The sequence below is a fragment of the Lineus longissimus genome, chromosome 2 (genome assembly GCF_910592395.1).
Source record: "Lineus longissimus chromosome 2, tnLinLong1.2, whole genome shotgun sequence".
In the NCBI taxonomy this organism is placed as follows: Eukaryota; Metazoa; Nemertea; class Pilidiophora; order Heteronemertea; family Lineidae; genus Lineus; species Lineus longissimus.
In genome coordinates this window covers 14,881,847-14,901,865 of record NC_088309.1, presented here as the reverse complement: position 1 = coordinate 14,901,865, position 20,019 = coordinate 14,881,847, and the positions used below count along the sequence as shown (strand labels likewise).

General features: G+C 43.0%; 1 protein-coding gene across 2 annotated transcripts; it reads left to right on the top strand.

Annotated features, from left to right (window-relative positions):
- Nucleotides 1–247: 247 nt before the first annotated feature.
- Nucleotides 248–10,360, top strand: LOC135482667 (kelch-like protein 12). 2 transcript variants are annotated; one of them, XM_064762918.1, is made up of 2 exons: nt 248–310; nt 4,168–10,360. In XM_064762918.1, the coding sequence occupies exon 2, from the start codon at nt 4,192–4,194 to the stop codon at nt 6,181–6,183; it is 1,992 nt and encodes a 663-aa protein (XP_064618988.1). In that variant the 5' UTR covers nt 248–310; nt 4,168–4,191; the 3' UTR covers nt 6,184–10,360. The 2 variants fall into 2 exon arrangements, with proteins under 2 accessions (XP_064618988.1, XP_064618989.1); XM_064762919.1 differs by having other exon boundaries at nt 268–352.
- The last annotated feature ends 9,659 nt before the right edge of the window (nt 10,361–20,019 follow it).

The window sequence follows — 20,019 nt, the reverse complement described above, 5'->3', positions numbered from 1 at the left end:
CTTTTCAATGTGCTCGTATGAACACCTACAGACTTGTAAAAACTCCTTTTGGTGAACATAAATCAAATGCAAGGTTCAACCCGATTGATATTTCAAAGAAGAACGTGACAGCTGTGTTTCACTTTTCTTTGCGAGTACCAACTGAAAAGCTATAAAGATGAATACAACTATAGTATTCAGCGGTGAATTGAACATTTCGAATATTAAATCCGTAAATTTGATTCTTACTTTGTAGGTTAAGAATATTAAACGACCGATCAGTATATTCTATCTTCGACAAGTGTGCATGGTGTCTTATCAAGAGCCTACGGTAAGCAGAAGTAAATGATCTGAAATTCTTTTGAAGATCCTGGTGAGTAGCCGTTTTGCGTAACATGAATAAATGCACCTATTATCGCACATCATAATCTCTAATTTGAGCTGCATCCCCTGATAACGGCAATGCCAGCGGTTGTACTCGTATTTTAGGGTATGGGTGATCTGAAAATCAAAAACTTACAAAACATGAATAATTATGAACGGGAACCATCAGTTATTCACTCATATCACGGCAATTGTTGCAATCAATACTACTCTAAAATACCTGGATTTAGAACGAACCGCTTTTTACAGTGTAAATGCACTATGCGCAAACGAAGCCTCGTAGCGGTTATGGTTTAAGGAATTGATACCTCATCACTGGAGGTGTTGGTTGTCTAACCAAAACCGCGAGGGTAGAGCTAAAATGTAGACCAAGACCGAGGCGTAGCCGAGGTTTTGGTCAACATTTTAGCTCCATCCGTGTTGTTTTGGTGAGACAATTAATGCCGACAGTGAGGTATCAATTTCTTTTCTAAAACATCTCAAATTAGATAACGAATTATGTGGCTGACTGCTTCCATATTTTGCACCAACCCAAGTTTTTATGGTTGCCTAACCATAATCGATGAATTCAAAACGAGGCAAGGTGTATGCGCATACTGTGGTTCATTATAAATCTATGTGTTTAAGAATAGGCAACCATAACCGCTTGGGTTAGTTGAAAATGTGGAAGCTGTCAAAAAGCATTAAAAAACTCACTTTTCGTTGTTTCATTGAGATATTTTAGAATAACAATTGATACCTGGCTGTCGATTGATGCTGCTCAGGTGGAGCTGAAATGTTTTTCAAAACCTCGGCTCTGCCTCGGTTTTGGTCTACATTTTAGCTCCATCCTCGCGATTTTTGTGAGAAAACCAATACCTCCAGTTCGGTATCAATTCTTTGAATTGAGCATCACTTCGTTTTGTTAACTCGCCGCAAAGCCGTTTTACACTCTCGGGATGGAAATTAAATATGGGTTCATGTATCAAAATAACTGCTTTTTCACCATATTTACTTGGATTCTGCTTTTTACATTTGGCGCACAGACTGCATACCTTTGTGCAGAAAGAGGTTTAATTAATTGTGACGACCGTCTCTAGCGGTGTGCAAAATAGCGAGATCTGTGAAAAAAGTAAATGGTGTGGAAATTAGAATGTCCCGTGACGTTTGTTGCGTAATTGAAACGGACTTTGAAGCAAGTTTGGACCTTTTTTGCCTTCATGTATGTGACTATACACTGCTGATGTAAATTTCCGGAAAAATAAAGGATATGTGCCAATTTTAGAACGGGGACTATTAATTTTCAGAACTCAAAGGTGAACAGACCAATTTTAAAAAAAAACTGAATTGCAAATTGAAGAATAAAATTTACTCAGAATCTTTATGTTTCGGTACAATAAAAGTATTTCGAATCAAATCCGTAACAAGCCTATCGGCCCCAGGTTCACAATTGGATTGGTTAGACCACAGGCCACTGAAACCAAGGTACTGTTTTATAGCTTGATATACTTTTGGCACATCGCCATTGCCAATTGCCATTCGCCAGGTATTGAACTACCCAATGAAAAAGCTCGAGGTCGCATGACATACAAAATGGTGGACGAACCAGAAAATGTAAACAGCGAGATTTCAACATAAAAATTGTCAACAAAAACAACTTTACGGACTTGATCTTCTTTTGCAAAAGAGTGGACACATAATTTAAAACATGGGGATGACAAAGTTATAGCTGTCATTGAAAATAAAAGCAATCTTACTGACCAAAACGCTACCGTAGTCGTTTCAATATTCAGCTTTCAGTCCTTCGATTCAAATTTTACCGCCTTGAAAACTTAGAAGGCGGTCCGCACCTACGAAAATCAATGACTCAATACTCTCTAAGAATCTTTACAGAGATCTTTACATCTCAGGTTTACAGAAAACCAACTTTCACTGGTTTGATACTAAACTTTGATGCTTTGTGTCCATACAATCGGAAGATTGGTCTGATAGAGTGCATGTTACACCGGGCCTACACTATCAGTAGCAATTGGTCATTCTTTAGTGAGGAACTCAAGTCGCTGGAAAATATCTTTACCAAGAACCCGTATCCCATGCAGCTTTTTGCCACACGCGTAAAAAGATTTCTAAACAAGAAGTTTGACACTGAGTCGGATATGCCCCAGCCCATAAAGGAAAGTATGGAAACAATTTTTGCAATACCCTATATTGGTCAGGCTTCGGTCACCTTTGGTAGCAAACTGCAAAAGCTGTTCAAGGCCAAATTCTTCATAGATATCAAGATAGTATACACATCATTTAAGGTCAAGAACTATTTCTCTCTGAAAAGCCGTACTCCCCTGCCCCTGGTCGCAAATGTTGTTTACCAATTTCATTGTTCGCGTGATGCGAACCTAACCTTTATAGGTAAAACAAAGCGACATTTGACCACCAGGGTCAGTGAACATGGCAAATCAGGAGCACCTTCTGCCATTAGGGAACACCTGGTTGCCTGTAGGTCGTGCGAATCCGACTTCTCGATTGAGAATTTCAAAGTTGTAGATACTGCAAGAAATGACTTTCAGTGTTCCATCAAAGAGGCAATACACATCAAAATCAAAAAGCCAATTCCAAACACCCAATTGTCAACTCAAGGGTTGTCATATTTTCTACAACTCTTCTAAATTTAGCTCACTTATAATTACTCAAGCATTGCATAATGTATAATAGTATGTATGTCACCAGTCTATGGTTCTCATTCAGTCTTGTATACCGCCTGATGAGGGTGCGAGCGAACCGAAATCGATCGTGGAATATGTATATAGTGTAAATAAACGTCTACATCATGAAGATGTTAGCAACTTTCATTGCGTATATATGGTTGTATCTCTAAGAACACGTCAAAATTATCCTCAAGAAATAAATTGCAATGAACATATATAACGTGCACACATGAGTTTTGGTGAAAAACATCACGTTCTATTTTACAATTCGGCATTCTCAAAGGGAAAGGGTCTAATTCATGAAATGAATATACTCTCAACAATATTGACATATTTTCGTCATTCCCGCATAACTGTTCAACAGTGAACGACCAACGACAATCCCACTCGACAAATAGTAATATCAATTCATATCGAATACCTTAAAAACCTTTTATTTGATTTTAAAAGCAGTTATCGAGAAAACGGACACCACCCAATATATCCACGAAATAAACGCACAAATGACGACAAAAACATCTCTAGCGATTTATACCAAATAAATCTGACGGGAGACAAAACTAGATACAAATTTAACTAGACTGTGTGCAAAACTAATACCTGTAGTGATAGATTTCAAGGAGTAAATCGACGAAGAAAAAACAAGAGAGGCAAAAATAAGGATCACATTGTGAACCAAAAAGCCGCTTTTAGAGTTTCGCCGCAGCGTATTTTATTCGATGCAAACACCCTTTTCGATCACCAAAAAATTCCACGCAAGCATGTTGAACTCAATGATGGTTGCTATTACTTTATCACAGAGAAGGAATTACGCACTTTGCACGCATCTATGACCACGGTTATTTCCAAAGTGTTGTGTAACTAAGAGTGGCTATAAAAGTGACAATGAGAACCGAATATTATTTGATTTGCTTACCACTACCAAAGAAGGTGCAGAGTAAAGCTTGGCTTCATGTAGGCATAAAATATTTTGGTATTGCATCCATATATGCAGTCAAGCTTAAAAATACAACATTAAGACGTTTGTAAACAATACAGATATCACGAGAGCTCATACCCGAAGTCTGCAGCTGCATTTTATTGTGCGCTTCTTCATTTGATGATTTCGTGTTCCTTTTCGCAGGGTTAAGAGAGACCTAGAACTGCCATGGCTAACCAGAGTGCTGATACAACGAAAGGACAATCCCACTCTGCAAGATATATTCCTCCACCACCAAGTCCGATAACGTTCGGTAAGAAGCCGAAACGGAGATACCACCATGGAAGCCTGTACTTAGATAACTACACCAACAACCTCGGTGAGAAATTAAGCAACGCTCTACCTGGGCCAGAATACTGCGATGTGACTTTAAAGGCAGGACATGTTGCATTCAAGGGCCACAAGATTATCTTAGCAGCCTACAGCGCTTTCTTGCATGAAACATTTCTGGAAACCCCTTCTGAAGGTGCCTATTTGCAGCTTCAGCTGGACGGGACAAGTCCGGTTGGTCTAGCGGCGTTCGTTGACTTCGTCTACACAGGGGCGTTTAAGGTCACTGAACGGACTGTGACGGACGTACTAGCAACTGCGAGAGATTACAAGGTAGCCGACTTGACCTCCCAATGTGAACTTTACCTCTTAGACGAAGTGAAAGTGAACGACACAAACTTCATAAGAATGTTCAATATAGCAAAGGTATTCAATTTGAAGAAATTAGCCGAAATGTGTGAACCATTCTTTACTGGCATAAACGTTCACTACGACACATATTTGAAGTATATCGAGTTTGCCAAGTACCGCAAATCAGACCAAGTTTTCCAAAAGGTGTTTGAGTACATCATTAGAGAGCACAAGCGACTGCTGAAAGCTGAGGGATTGCTCATTTTACTGGACAACGATGACATGAACGCACTTCTTCAAGTTGACAGGCATGAGTTTTACACAGATCTTCCTTTAGTTGAGTTGTTGATCAACTGGGTGGAGCACAGGCTCGAAGATCGGTTACGCTACATGCCACAGCTATTCAAATTAATCAATTTAAGGATATTTGACGATGATAATTTGGATCATATAGCGGAAATGGTTTTAATCAAAAATGACCCCGATTGTCTCCGACTGATAGAGGACACTCGTAGCTACCTTCATACCATGGAACGAACTGCCCAGATAGATGGTCCCTTCCTATTGACAGTTTCTCCAAGGAATATTGAGTTGCGCGCAATCAAGCGCTCCCTGAGTACTTCGGAGCGCAATATCATGATCATGCCTCGTATTCCAGAGGACTTCAGGGAGATTCCGGGGAATGTAACACAGCGGACTCCGTTTGTTGCCGTTCTCGATAATAAGCTGTTCGTCTTTGGGCTGTATTGGCGAGGTAAGGAGGGGTCGCATCGTTACCATGATGCGGCTTTGTCATGCCATAGTTACGACCCTTATCGGCATCAGTGGAGGGAACTTTCTTCGTTACAGGGTGCTCAGACTGGCAACAAACTCGTCGTGTCTATGGGAAAGATATATTCTCTCGCTGGGATGGCCTCAATATCGAAGGATAAACTTAACCAAGTGGAAGTTTACTACCCAGCCCAGGACACATGGCGAGCCTCAACACCTCTTCCCTACTCAGTAGCTGGCCCTTTAGCTGCTGCTGCTAGTGATGGTCATATTTACGTTAGTTTTGCTAATGCTTGGCATAAGCAGTATCAGCGTGAGTTCCTCCGTTTCAATACATCAACAGCAACATGGTTGAGGAGGGCATTGGTCCCTCCGCTCCAAAAGTATCACGACATTGGATCATGCGTAGGAAAGGTCTACATGTTCGGGGTCTGTTCTAAGGGACCGCTGAGCTCTGGTTATTTGAGGGCTGATTGCTATGAGCCAGCTGTCGACCAGTGGACGATAGTTCAAACTCGTAGATTCGGCTTATTCACAAATTTTCAAGCCCTTCGCCTCAAGGATAGGATCTATGTCGTTGCTGACTATGAGGATAAAAAGCAGAACGGACCCGATTCCAAAAAGACAGGTACTTTCAGCTTCGATCCGTTGGTTAGAGATCTTCTCATAGAGAGGGAGTGCCGCTGTTTTGAGAGGGACAAAGGGGCTTCTGCCCTCTTGTTCGTACCAGCAAAGACACTTGCACAGATTCAGGGGTCTAATTATTGATCAGCAGACAATTTAGATCCATAATCTTTTCGTGCCCCGAAAGAACACGCCGGGTCTTTCACTAAAACCTATTATCTGCACGATTCAGAATGACTTGACCAGATGATACGCATGTCCTATTTATACTTTCTATTTACCAAACGTAAGTAAGACACCAACAAAACTTTTTCGATCTGACCTACTTTTCAAGGTCGCAGAGGTCAAAACGTCCGTTGTCGTCGTCAATCATCCGTTAGAGCAGGGCACATTTCGTAACTGGTTGGGCTAGGAACCTGAAACTTAGTACATAAGAACATCTAGGTAGAAGCTTTTTAGCTCACCTCTTAGCAGCGGTGAGCTTATCCCATACCGTGGCGTCCGTCGTCCGTCGTCGTCGTCGTAGTCGTCGTCGTCGTCGTCGTCGTCGTCGTCGTCGTCGTCGTCGTCGTCGTCGTCGTCGTCGTCGTCGTCCGTCGTCGTCCGTCGTCCGTTAGCAGGGCACGTTTCGTAACTGTTAGAGCTATTGAGTTGAAACTTGGAACACATGTACCCTTATGTAATGACACCTTGGAGACCAAGTTTCGGTCCGATTCGTTTCATGGTTTGGCCACCAGGGGGCCAAACGTTAAAAGTGAAAATATGCAATATCTCCCTTAATAGTAGTCGGGAAATTTTGAAAAAAATATGGTAGGTACTTCTAGCAAAGGTGCATCATATATCCTACGGGTTTTTGATTTGACCTCCTTTTCAAGGTCACAGAGGTCAAAGTTTGCTGATTCACTGAACAGTAGCATGTTTCCTATCTATTTTAGCTAGAAGGTTTTAAACCAGTGTGGACATGTATCTGGGGATTCTCTATTACACCCCTAAAATTTCGGCCGTTCGGACATCAAATATGGCCGCCAGGCAGCCATCTTGAAAAATAAACACAGTACTATTACTCCGAAACTAATGATCGGATTGCAACCAAATTTGATCTGGATGTATATCTATGTACTCTCTACTAAATCCTTGATTTTTTATCAAATGTGATAGCCAATATGGGTGCCAGGCGGGCATCTTGAAAAATTCTTAGTTTGGCCACCCGGGGGCCAAATTTAATGTCCAAAGTTAAAATGTTTGATTGCTCGTTTAATAGTGGTCTGATTTTCATAACATTTTTATGGTAGGTACTCCTAGCAAGGACACATTTCATAAATGTGGGTTTTTGATTTGACCTACTTCTCAAGGTCACAGAGGTCAAAGTTTGCCTATGGCACCGCCATTTTACAGTGACGGCACGTTTTGTCACTGCTTTAGCTACAGATCCCTAACTTGGTACGAATGTACCCCTATACTCTTAGACTAAACTGCAGTCTTTTTCTGATTCTCAGTTTGGCCAGCAGGGCCCCAAATGTTAATAGTGGTCTCCCCTAAGGGTGCCTTGAAATGCTGCTAAGTGGCATTATTTTATCTCTCATGTAATTTCATTGTAAAACATTACTCCATTTCTTTCTTACATTTAAAACCATGCTAATGCTTCATCCATCTTCCCTTCACAAGAGGTGAGCACAATGGCCCTGGCCATTTCATTCAATACCAAACTTCCGTTTGATCTGATTCTCAGTTCGGCAGCCAGGGCCCGGTTGTTCAAATCGACCGCTAAGTTAGTGACCACCACTTAGCTTCCTCTAAATTTAAATTTGGCGCTAGCAGTGGCTCATCGGTAGCTAAGTCATATAGAGCAAACTTGGCGGCACGCTATGATAAGCCACCGTTAGCAAATAGCGTAGCTTTGAACAACCGGGCCCAGCGCGCAAAATGTTGAAACACAGATCGGGAAGATGCACTAGCTTCTAAAAAGAATGGCCATAACCTCTCTAAATTCTTAGTTTGTTTTTATCTGGTGGTGGTACATAGTACAAAGCACCAAGAATCACGGATGTAAAGCACATATACATACACGCTATATATCCGCGCAAGATTTGATAAAGACGTCTTCAGCCAATCAGAAATAGGATTTGCGTCATGTCATCGACCTGAACTAATATGACTCGAACAAAATAACATCCCCCATGGATCACGTTTATGTAGGGCACTGCAGTTAGACACAACATAGGACATGTACATTTAGGACCAAAGGCTAATATATGCATAAGAGAACTGCCCCTGTGGGGCACAACGTAAAATGCCAGTGATATGCGCCATATGATGCCCTCTCATAGGCCTTCTTCCCTCTCACTTCGTTTTTTGACAAAAAAGCAGGGTGTACACTTGTAACATTTTTGCTCTGTACACACATAGCAACAAAATAGAAACATTTTTACAACTTGTTGTGAAAATATTCAGAAATTTTTGTGAAAAAAGAGGTATTGGAGGGAAAATGGATGACTCCAAGGAGAGAAGATGTGTTTTGAGTGCCTCTGCAGCAATTTTAGCTTAATCGTATTGTCCCATATCAACATGCTCCATAGGGGATGTTATTTTGTCCAAGTCACATGATTTCAGGTTGATAACATGACGCAAATCAAATTTCCGATTGGCTGACGACTTAAACCCAGTGCACACTGACAACATTTTAGCAATTTTTTTACAACATTCTTGGTTGCAACAAATGTTGGCAAAATGTTGCATAGTGTGTACAGAGTAAAAATGCGTGTAACAAAATTTTTGCAATATGTTGTAAAAATGTTGCAAATTAAGTGCAAAGAAATTAGGAACCGGCGCGATTTATCCGCCGCGTGGCGCTGCAATCGATCATACCAAAACTCTCCATTTCCAATGCATTATCATGTTACTTCTGAGCCCGAAAACGATCGCTTATTTTCGACCGATTTCGGCGACGTTTGCATCTTCCTGTTTTAAATCTATTGAGCTCTCAGTTTCTTAAGATAATTTTGCGGAAAATATGCGCGATGCCAGTTATTGGGCACGTTTTCTGTTGTTGAAATCCTGTGCAAAAATGTACGCAATGGTTTCCCGTGATTGACCTCATGCGACGTCAACAGACCAGAAAATGACGTCATGGCGTCAGAAGGTACGATCGATTGTGGCGCCTCCACTGGCATTTATCTTAACGCCGGTTCCTCATTCTTTGTTGCAGTGTTGCAAAAATGTTGTAAGTCCTCAGCCAATCAGAAATAGGATTTGCTTCATGTGATCTACCTGAACTCTTCAAAATAACATCCCCCATGGAGCATGCTGATATTGTCGAAGACTTGCGTGGTCCTAATGAATGTAATCGACGCAGATATAACGAAACGTGTTTATTAAAAGTAGCTCAAATTACAAACCGTATGAACCAATACTATAACGTATGGTGTCTCACTAGACTCATACTACATCTCCCTTTCTTAAGTCTTATTAAAGTCGAACAACAAACTGAACACAACTTAAACTGCATCTATACTAGATATGATTCTCAATGTCTCTGAACTAGATTATCACTACTATAATGGACGTAGAGCTGAAATAGTTTGTCACACATCTTCTCCGTCAGTTCAGATCGGATGACCTCGAAATTTTTCCTGAAAGTCGTGGTTGATATGGAGATGGTCCTCACCGAGTTAAATGGGTAAACTTTGCAGTGATCTCGGAGAAATAGCATTTTTTGTTCTTTCTATATATGGGCATACTCATTAACATAAGGGGCCATTTCAGCAGGTCCGAATTTGCATATGGGGCCATCTATTGAATCAGAAGTGTGGGATTATACGAAAATAAGCCGGGAAAGTATTGGGGCCACTATATGTTTAAAACATTCATCCATCTCCGCAAGTTTCCTCCTTTATTTCGGTCGTACTCTTTCACCTTACGTTGTTAATCGCTCTTAATTTTTCGAAGTACCGTATGGGAATTCACCACGTGATACACGTCACATAATAACAAAACCGCCTCACCCGACCAAAGCACTGGGCGCAGTTAGCGCACAGCTCCCTATATGAATTGCCGGGGCAAATATAAAATATAAGATAAAATCCCGATTAACATTTCTTTACTGCAATAAAAACAAGCTGATCACTGCAGATTAACAAGTAAGTGAGTGTTCCGGAACGAGTGGAGTCCGTGCGGAGGGTGTCGAAAAAACCCTAGGCGTACTACTTCCTCCGTCTGGTGCTGCCAACCACTATGCTCGCGGCATCTGTTTCGCGAAATAGTTCGTCAAAATATACTCATCAAAGAAAGTTAAGGACCACTTTTTATATTTAACATATTTTTTTCACAGCACATATTAAGGACCAGAAAATGCCTAAATATGAATGTCCTGTATGACCTCCAAGACACAGTAATCAATTTCACATGTTGTTTGTTCCAGTTGTTGCATAACTTCTTTCTAAACTTGTCACAACCTGAAAATGGGTGTTTTTGGTGTGTCAGCTGACCACATGAAGTGGTACAAAAGTCCGTTCAAGTGCTTTTCCTTGCATTTCCCACCAAGTTCAGGCAGCACTCTGACAAGAGAGATGCCTAGACGCCACTTGAGTGAAGTAGAGGTTGCACGAGCCATAGGGATGCTGGAAGCTGGCTTCAGTCAGCGACGAGTAGCTGAGATGATGGGTGTGTCTCACAGTGTCATCAGTCGTGCTAACCAACGACACCGGGAGACAGGGCGATACTCAGAGAGACCCCGTACTGGCCGCCCATCAGCAACAACTGCGAGGGATGACCGCTACTTAGTGACTCTTTGTCGTCGCAACCGCTTCAGTAGTGCTCGCAGACTCAACAACCAATTCACTGCTGCAACTGGGGTGACTGTTTCAAATCAAACCACCCATTACCGACTTCACAGAGCCGACATCCATGCCAGGAGGCCACTGCCACAGAAGAATCCGTCTCAATTGGGCTCGTGATCATGTGGGATGGACCCACCAGCAATGGCGCCGTGTTCTGTTCTCAGATGAGAGCAGATTCAGCCCTGACCACAATGATGGACGTGTTAGAGTCTAGAGACAACAGGGAGAAAGATTTGCAGATGCCTGCATCGCTGAACATGACCGCTATGGTGGAGGCAGCATCATGGTGTGGGACGGAATCAGCTACGGTCAATGCACTCGCCTATGTGGTCCCAGGGGGAGCAATTACAGGTGTGAGGTACAGAGATGAAATCGTGGAACCTTTTGTGGTACCGTTTGCAGAAAACGCTGGGGAAAATTTCATTTTCATGGACGACAACGACCGTCCCCACACAGCGAGAGTGGTGACACAGTACCTGGCGGATCATGGAATTCAGCGTATGAACTGGCCAGCGAATTCCCCGGACTTGAATCCGATAGAACATGTCTGGGACATGATGGGAAGGAGTATTGGAGCGCTTGAGGTGCAGCCAAATGGGTTGCAGCAGCTTGGCGTGGCCTTGGAGGCTGCATGGGATGCAATTGATGTCAGGGATGTTAATCGTCTGATAAACTCAATGAGACAGCGGTGTCAGGCTGTTATTGCAGCAGGGGGGAGGCCATACTCGCTACTGACCATGCTGACGTTGATGACAAGACATTTAGGCTAAAATTGTGAAAAGTTGACACACCAAAACACCCATTTTCAGGTTGTGACAAGTTTAGAAAGAAGTTATGCAACAATTGGAACAAACCACATGTGAAATTGATTACTGTGTCTTGGAGGTCATACAGGACATTCATATTTAGGCATTTTCTGGTCCTTAATATGTGCTGTAAAAAATATGTTAAAAATAAAAAGTGGTCCTTTACTTTCTTTGATGAGTGTAATTCGAAACCACTTTGAAGAGTGGTGGAGTTTGATTTTTCTGGTCGTTTTGGCCAAAAACGCGTATAGTGTAAGTAATTTGGACGGAAATCATCCCCCCAAATCATCATGTTCGATTTGTAAACACTTGGGTCGGCGCGGAGTGCTCCACATCACACATCGACCTAGCAGATGACGCGACAGTTGACAAAAATCTGCCACCAACTCCACTGCCAACACAAAAGGCAAGGCACAGTTACCAGGATACCCCCACTATAAGGCTTAATGGCACAATTCAACCTCACTACTTACCCCCACTATTGGACAACATCCTACCCAGCACAAACAACTGCCTTGACAACCAGGGCAACGCCAGTGCTCCATACCATACTCGACCCCACCTCCAAACCAAAGCCAATGAAGACAAATCCCCCCCCCCCCCCCACCTATCAATACATATACCGTGATTGCCTCAATCATCAAAAGAAGACAAAGTCACAACCCCTCAGACCAATCAACTCATATCACCCAGATTGTCCCAATCATCAAAATCAAGACAACATCACAACCCCCAGACATTATCATTTCATTTCACCCAAATTGCCCCAACCCCACAGTAAGCCAACACCCTAAAACAACCCGCGCGGGTAGTATGCTAGTAACTATAATAAACCATAGTCCTGAACTTATATACAAATTCGACTTCTCTTCACTTCAACAGTCTACAAAATTAATCAAGCCTGTCTACTGGCTTTGAAATTCTATTAGACCTGGTTGTGACAACGTGTGGTCTCGGAGTAGATTATCCTCCAGTATAAGTATTCTGAGGTGTTTCCACTGCGACTGTTCCTGGTTAACCAATGCTCACATATGAATGATCTGAAATGTCTGTAGCAACCTGATTGTCCAGATCAGTATCCGAAGACGGTGCCAATTGGCATAAGCTCCGCCTATTTCTCCTAAATGTTCCTCTTGGTGTCGTCACCACATAAGAACGTCGAGTCTCAACATGTCCTGAGATTTAACCAGTGACCTCCCTATCAGGAATCCACACAGTGTCTTCTATGCCTGGCTGTGGCAGTGATCTGGCTGCGTGATGTTTATCAGCATTCAAAGTCATTTTTCTCCTATACTCCTCCTTTTTCCTCAAGTCACCATAAAACCACTTAGGTTCTAACAGCGAATGATGCTGAGGAAGTGTGTTGCGTAATCTCCTGCCCATTAGCAGTTCGCTAGGGCTGTACCCATTTTGCAAGGGGGTAGAACGGTATGCAAGCAATGCTAAGCTGAAGTCCTTTGACTTTTTGATCAAGTTTTTAACAGTTTGTACCGCTCTTTCTGCTTCTGCGTTCCCTTGTGGATACAATGGACTACTCGTCACATGTTCAAATTCAAACTTATTGGCAAAACTTTTGAACTCCAGTGAGTCATATTGAGGTCCATTATCACTCCTGAGTCTCTCCGGAATTCCATGCCTGGCAACATGTATTTCAAGTGTCCTATAACTGCCTGTGATGTGAGACTAGACAGTTTTGCAACTTCAATGTACCTTGAATAGTAATCCACTACTATCAGGTACTGCTGCTTCTTATGCTCAGCAAGATCTGTCCCCAACACTTGCCAAAGTCGGCGAGGAAATTCACCTTGAATGTTAGGCTCGTTCCTATAGCTCCTCACTTTAGCACAGATGGTACAGTTCTTATCAAGTGTCTCTAACTGAGCGATTAATTCTGGCCACCATACTGAATGTTTAGCTCTTTCCCTACATTTGGTTGTTCCCTGATGACCCTCGTGGATTTTATCAAGAATCTCCAAGCGCATACTCACTGAAATAACTATACGAGTCCCTCTCATAAGCAATCCATCCTGAACAGTGATTTCGCCTGCAATCGGATAGTAAGGCTTCACAGCATCTCTAACGAATGGACGGTCAGGCCAACCGTCTTGACAGTATTGAACCAACAGACGACAAACCTCGTCCTCTGATTGTCTCTCTCTGATCTGCTGCAGCCGCTTCTCATTGGCTGGCAGATTCTGTGTAATAGCCGAAACGTATGCAGCAACATCAGCATTCAACTTGATGTCTGTCTCAGAACTTTCCCTTTGAAGGGGCGCCCTCGATAGAGCATCGGCTACATATAGTTCCTTTCCTCGGACGTGTTTGATGTTATATTAATACTTCATGAGTCTCCTTTTGAATCTCTGAACCCTAACTGGTAGCATCTCAAGGCTTTTGCCTCCTCCTAACAGTGGAACTAAAGGCTTATGATCTGTCTCCGATGAGAACGTTTTTCCTAGCACATAGTCAGAAAACCACTCGCAAGCCGATTTGTGCGTATCGCTTCTCAGTCTCATTCAATTTTCTTGACGCATATGCCACCGGTCTCTTCACACCTTTCTCGTGCACCTGCAGAATAACTCCTCCTAGTCTGTAAGAAGAAGCATCCGCTGAGACTATTGTTTCCCTATCCGGATCGTAATGCGCAAGTATCGGTGGAGACGTCAACTCTGCTTTCAAGCTCTCAAACGCTCCTTTCTGGGTTTCTTCCCAGACCCAGCTGTTCTTCTTACTCATAAGAGAACGTAACGGTTCAGTCTTACTTGCTAAGTTCGGTATAAATCTCCCTAGATAAGTTATCATGCCAAGAAATCTCCTCGCTCAGGAAAATCTTGAACTGCGTTAATTTTCCTCGGATCAGGCATAATGCCTTCACTATCAAGTATGTGCGCTAAATACAACAGTTGCTCCTTAGAGATCTCACACTTTGGGCCGTGTAACGTTACCCCTGCTTCCACGACAGACATTAGTTTCAAAGCACGAATTGCTGGCTGTCCGAGTAATGGATTTCTAAGTCCATCAACGACATAAACGACAGAGTCAACCTTGACATCCTGTTTTGCCAGCCTGGTTAGAATGACACCTTTCACCTTCAGTTCATTCCCTCCAGCATCGAACAGCTTTCGATCTGGCTGGAGTGGATTCCCTAGTGATGCCTTATTCCTAGTGTAAATGCAGTACGGAATACAAGAGACTTTCTCTCCTGTGTCTACTTTCAAATTCAGCTTGGTCTGTCCAAGTCTGACTGCACTGACCCAGCCTTTGGGCAAGTGTGACGTAATGTTTACTGCGCCTAGAACGAAACTGTCTTCTTCTTCGATTTCACCTATCTTAGAGTTTTTACACATCTTCTGATAATGTCCCGAGAACTTACACTTGTGACACTCGGCATCCTTTGCTGGACCGTTCTGTTTACTATGACCCAGCGTCTTGCCACAACTATGACACTACCCGTCATTGTTTTTCCATTGTGGTTTGGCTTTACCACCTGGAGTTCCTCTGCGCTGGTGTTGCTTCACCCAACCTGTTTTCTTAAAGTGACTACCTTTATTACCAGTACTAGGCCTATTAGCACCCACTTTGGCAACTTCTGCGGTGTTGCCTTCTGTGCCCCTTAGTGCAGTTTGTCGAGCTTTGACACTCTCACATTGTCTGACCATTGTCATAGATTTAGTAAATGTCAAGTTAGAGTTCAGTTGCAGCTTCTATGCCAACTTGGTATCTCTTATGCCAACTACTATTCTGTCCCGGATCAACTCATCCTTTAAGTTTCCGAACTGACAATGTTCCGCTAAACTGAGCAACTCCGTAATAAATTGATCCACCGATTCAGTCTCCGATTGGACTCTTTGGTTGAACTCAACTCTCTCGAATATTACATTGCGTTTGGGCAGAAAGTAGGTTTCGAGTTTCTCTACAATGATATTATATGACTTCCTGCCATCCTCAGATAATGTTATTCAGTTCAAGATATCGTCCGCTTCATCACCCATAGATGATGATGATGACGTCACTGAATATGGCGGCTGGTTCGAAATTTCGCTCCGGCTAATAGTGTTTAAAATCATCTCATATTTCAATGGAATACGCCGTGTATCGAAATAAGAGACTAAGGTAAAAGTGCATTCGTAAGGAAAGTTTTCGGGGTCATCGTCAGACTGCCCTAAAACTTGCGGTGTCTTTTTGGACATTGGGAAAAAAGACTCTGTATAGGTCCAATAGCACTCTATACGCATGTGCATGTACATAACCTAGAATCGGTTCTAAGACATCAAAACACTCCATACAAAATTCACGCCCCGTTCATTATTATGCAGTAAGTCTAGTTTTCGCGCCACAATGACCGACCAATCGATCGCTGTTGCACGCCTGGTCACTTTCCAGCGGTCAATGTGAATTGGTCGATAATCACTCGGGCAAATCTTGTTTGTGGGAAATGCCGAGTTATACAGGGTGTACCTAAAAAAATGAAAACAGCGCGGGATCAAACAACGGTAGGCCCTACTTGTGATCGTATAGAACCATCTGTGATGATGTTGCCGGATGCGGGGGGGGGTGGCAGAAATCGATCCTTTCATGACTGACAAGTATAAAGTTCACGGTAAGCTAAGGCTGCTGGGGTCAAAGGGTACTTTTCCAGAACGCAACCGACTGTGGCCAAGTCACGGGCCTAGGATAGGGTCATTGTGTTGTGTTTCAATGGAAATTCTTTTTAAAAACATTGTCCTTATGCAATTGCACGCAATTTTAGTCGGTCGAGAGAGTATAAAATGACCTCCCTTCCAATACATTTCATCCGTTTGCACGCCCACCAAGCCGACGGTATGGACGCGTTGCCGAAAAGATACCGGAGTTACTTCGTTCAAGAGAACTGAAGTACCTAGACGACTTCGAGGCTGCACTTGTGGCTGGAACTGTTCGCGCCATGAAACAGTTTGCAGCTAACTACAACATTCCGTATGGAACAATACGCTATTGGAACCGATTCGATATGGAACAGAAGCTTGAAAACGGCCACAAACCGAGCTCCCGGAAGTGCAAAGCAAAGAACGTGGGCACGTGGATGGTAGTGGAGAATGAACTGTTTGAATGGTACGACGGTGTCCGTGGTAGAAGAATTCCTGTCTCCGTGAAAGACCTCCGGTAAAAGGGACTGGAACTGTTCCAAGCGTGGTGGCAAGAACTAGACGAGGTGGATAGGGAGGACATTGCGAACGCCAAGCCAATCAGGCATGAATTCCGAGCATCTTGCGGATGGGCCGATGGGGGATAAAAAAGAGGAATAGCATTTCGTACAGAAAGGTGAATAAAAACACTACCCAGTTACCGGTTGATGCCGCTGACCGTTGTGAACGCTTTCGAAATAACGTTACCGATTCCATTGACCGATTTGGGCTGGAGATGCGATTTGTCATAAACGCTGATCAGACTTTCTTTCTCTTCGATATGCGACCAATGTATACGTGCGCAAGAACGGGCACGCAAGTCGTAGACGTAAGGACATCATGATCGAACACGAAGCTGGGCTGCACCGTAACATTATGCATCTTCGCGAACGGCGGGAACTACCTGACAACGTTTGCGTCTCTTCATCGCCCACAGGATGGGTTAGGGAGGAAACCATACACAATTGGACCGATAACGTTCTGGACCCATACCTTGATGAACAACACTGTGAACAGTTCCTCTTGATTCTGGACATGTTTCGAGTCCATAGGACAGAGCCTTTCTGTAACCGACTGATAGAACGAGGAGGCATCTTAGATTACTTACCGTCCTGCTGTTCAAGCCTAGCCCAGCCTCTAGACGTCACAGTTATGAAAAGCTTCAAATGCAACGCACGACAGGAATGGAAGACGTGGAAAGTTGCGAATACCAACGACGATGGGCAGTGTGAGAAAATTACTTTGCGCCAGATCGTACAGATCATTTCGTTGGCATGGAATGGGGTCAGTGAGCAGGTTATTCACAATGGCTTCGAGAAAGCGCTGCGACCGCAACAGATTGAAGGTGGACAACAGCCAATAGGAGAGGATGAAAACGTCGATGGCATGGAGTTTTATGATGTTCTTGACTACCAAGAACTGTAACAGTTCAGTCTTCCAATTCTGAGGACTTCACCAATGAATTTGGACTGTTTCCTTTGAGAATTAAAGATGTTATTAGGGAACACATCCAAAATACGTTTACGTTTGAAATGATGGAGCATTATTTTGGCAAACTTTCTTCAGAAATCTATACTTTGTCACTGAGGCACTTGCTATCGCCATTCCCCTCAACTACGTCCCGATCAACTGGTTCAGTGTTTTACCCTGTATACCTCTTATCAATGAAAACCAAGTAGGCAGACTTTTGAATACCCCACGAAATCGATCTGACTAACGGGTGACATTGACCGCTTGAAAGTGACCAGGCGTGCAACAGCGAGCGATTGGTCGGTCATTGTGGCGCGAAAACTAGACTTACTGCATAATAATGAACGGGGGCGTGAATTTTGTATGGAGTGTTTTGATGTCTTAGAACCGATTCTAGGTTATATACATTGGCTTGCATGTACATTCAACCGTAGTATTAGTATACTAACTACATCGCCAAGCAATCGTTCCGCAACATGTCCTTAAGTGAGAAGTCGCACACGCCGAGGCTATCAGGCGAGAAATGCAAATCTGATCAGCGCTCACCGCAGGACGGATTGGGCAATCCACCGTCGAAACTGACCCGCCATGACGGCGAACAATCAGAAAACAGCTTTATCGGGGAAAACGAAATGCGAAGTGCGAACAGTGGTGAACTGAATGAGTGTGAAACTTAACAGAACAGCTGGTACACATATGACGACGAAAAATATATCGGGTCCTCGATATATTTTTATTATGTCCTTTTTGGAATGCAGACTGGCACGATAGAAAATGTAAAAAATGCCGCAGTGGGCTTCTTTACAAATGATAAAATCAAAACGCTAAAAAGAAACTATGGAACGAGGATTTGCAGATCGGTGATATAATCGGCAACTGGCAGAGCCGAAAAACCTCTTCGATAAGATCAGAGGAAGAAGCTAATGTCGTTGATATTATCACTGCTCTGAGAAAGCTCGACAAATGTGGCGAGACTCCCAAAATAATGATTTCGGCTCTGAGGTTGTCGGAAATACCGAGATCCCCCCCAGAAGACCTAAGTAATATTACGTTGGCAGACAGGCTTTACGAATTAGAGACGAAATTTACTAACATAAAGGAAGTGCTCGGAAAAAAACGTGAGTGAAACGCAGAGACTGAACAAACGAATATCGGACTCGGCTGATCAGGATGTTGACGAGAGTCCTCTGACGTTCGCAAACATTATCAGTGCTGTGAAACCGGCAGTAGGAACAAAGGCTGCAGATCAAGTCAATACGTCCTACCGTTCAATATACTGTACCTACTCAGTTATACCGACAGCCATTAAATATTCGTAGATCAGCGGACCGCCCTTTTCACCATGTGACTGTGGTAATGCTACTCACGTGGTACATATAAGCCCCGGCAACATTTTAATATTCATATATCGGGGGTCAGTTCACTGTATTGCAAATGTGGTCTGACTAAAGTATGTTCAATAGCGCGTGTCGGCGGGTTTTATGCCTCACGGATTGGCTTCAAAAGGCGATATTCAGGCTGTTTGTAATACAGGGTGTTCCAAAATAAACGTTCCAATGAACCCTGCTGGCGGTCAAGCAACAACTTGCTGATGATTATTGCTTTTATCAAAAAAATCAATAAGCTTTATGGGCATTTAGCTATGAACAGAGGGTGCATTGTTACCGGTATGCCAAGGGTTATAGAAAACGATTGGTGGCAATTTCATTTTCCTTGATTCATTTTGTCAGACATGAAACACTAAAATTGAAATGTAAAGATTCATTTTTTATTCAACAGTTGATAAATCCTGAACAAACAGGTTCTCAAACAAAAACAACATTCTTACATAACAATTTCAACACATTGACATCTTAAGTCAACAAATCAACTAATTAATGTCAATCTCGTCATCAAATCCAAGTTCATCTTCTTCAAAATCGTCCATCTCCTGATTGTCTAATAGCAAATCATGGTCAGCTGTTGCTCCATCATGCATAAGCCCGGCCACGTCCCACGACCTCACGATGGCCTCAGGCACTATTGCATCCCATGACCTTGAAACAATGTTCAAAACGGTTTCCCATTGAATTTTTGGACAACTTCCATTTGCATCCGTATTGTTTTTTTCCACCTTTTCCATTCGTTGCGCGTTCTTGATTTGAAGGCCCGCATAACTGTACAATCCAATGGTTGCACAATCGAGGTACACCCAGGGGGAATGTA

Bases quoted from the DNA above. Each gene is read 5' to 3' on its own strand.
- LOC135482667 (XM_064762918.1), top strand. From the start codon at position 4,192: ATGGCTAACCAGAGTGCTGATACAACGAAAGGACAATCCCACTCTGCA.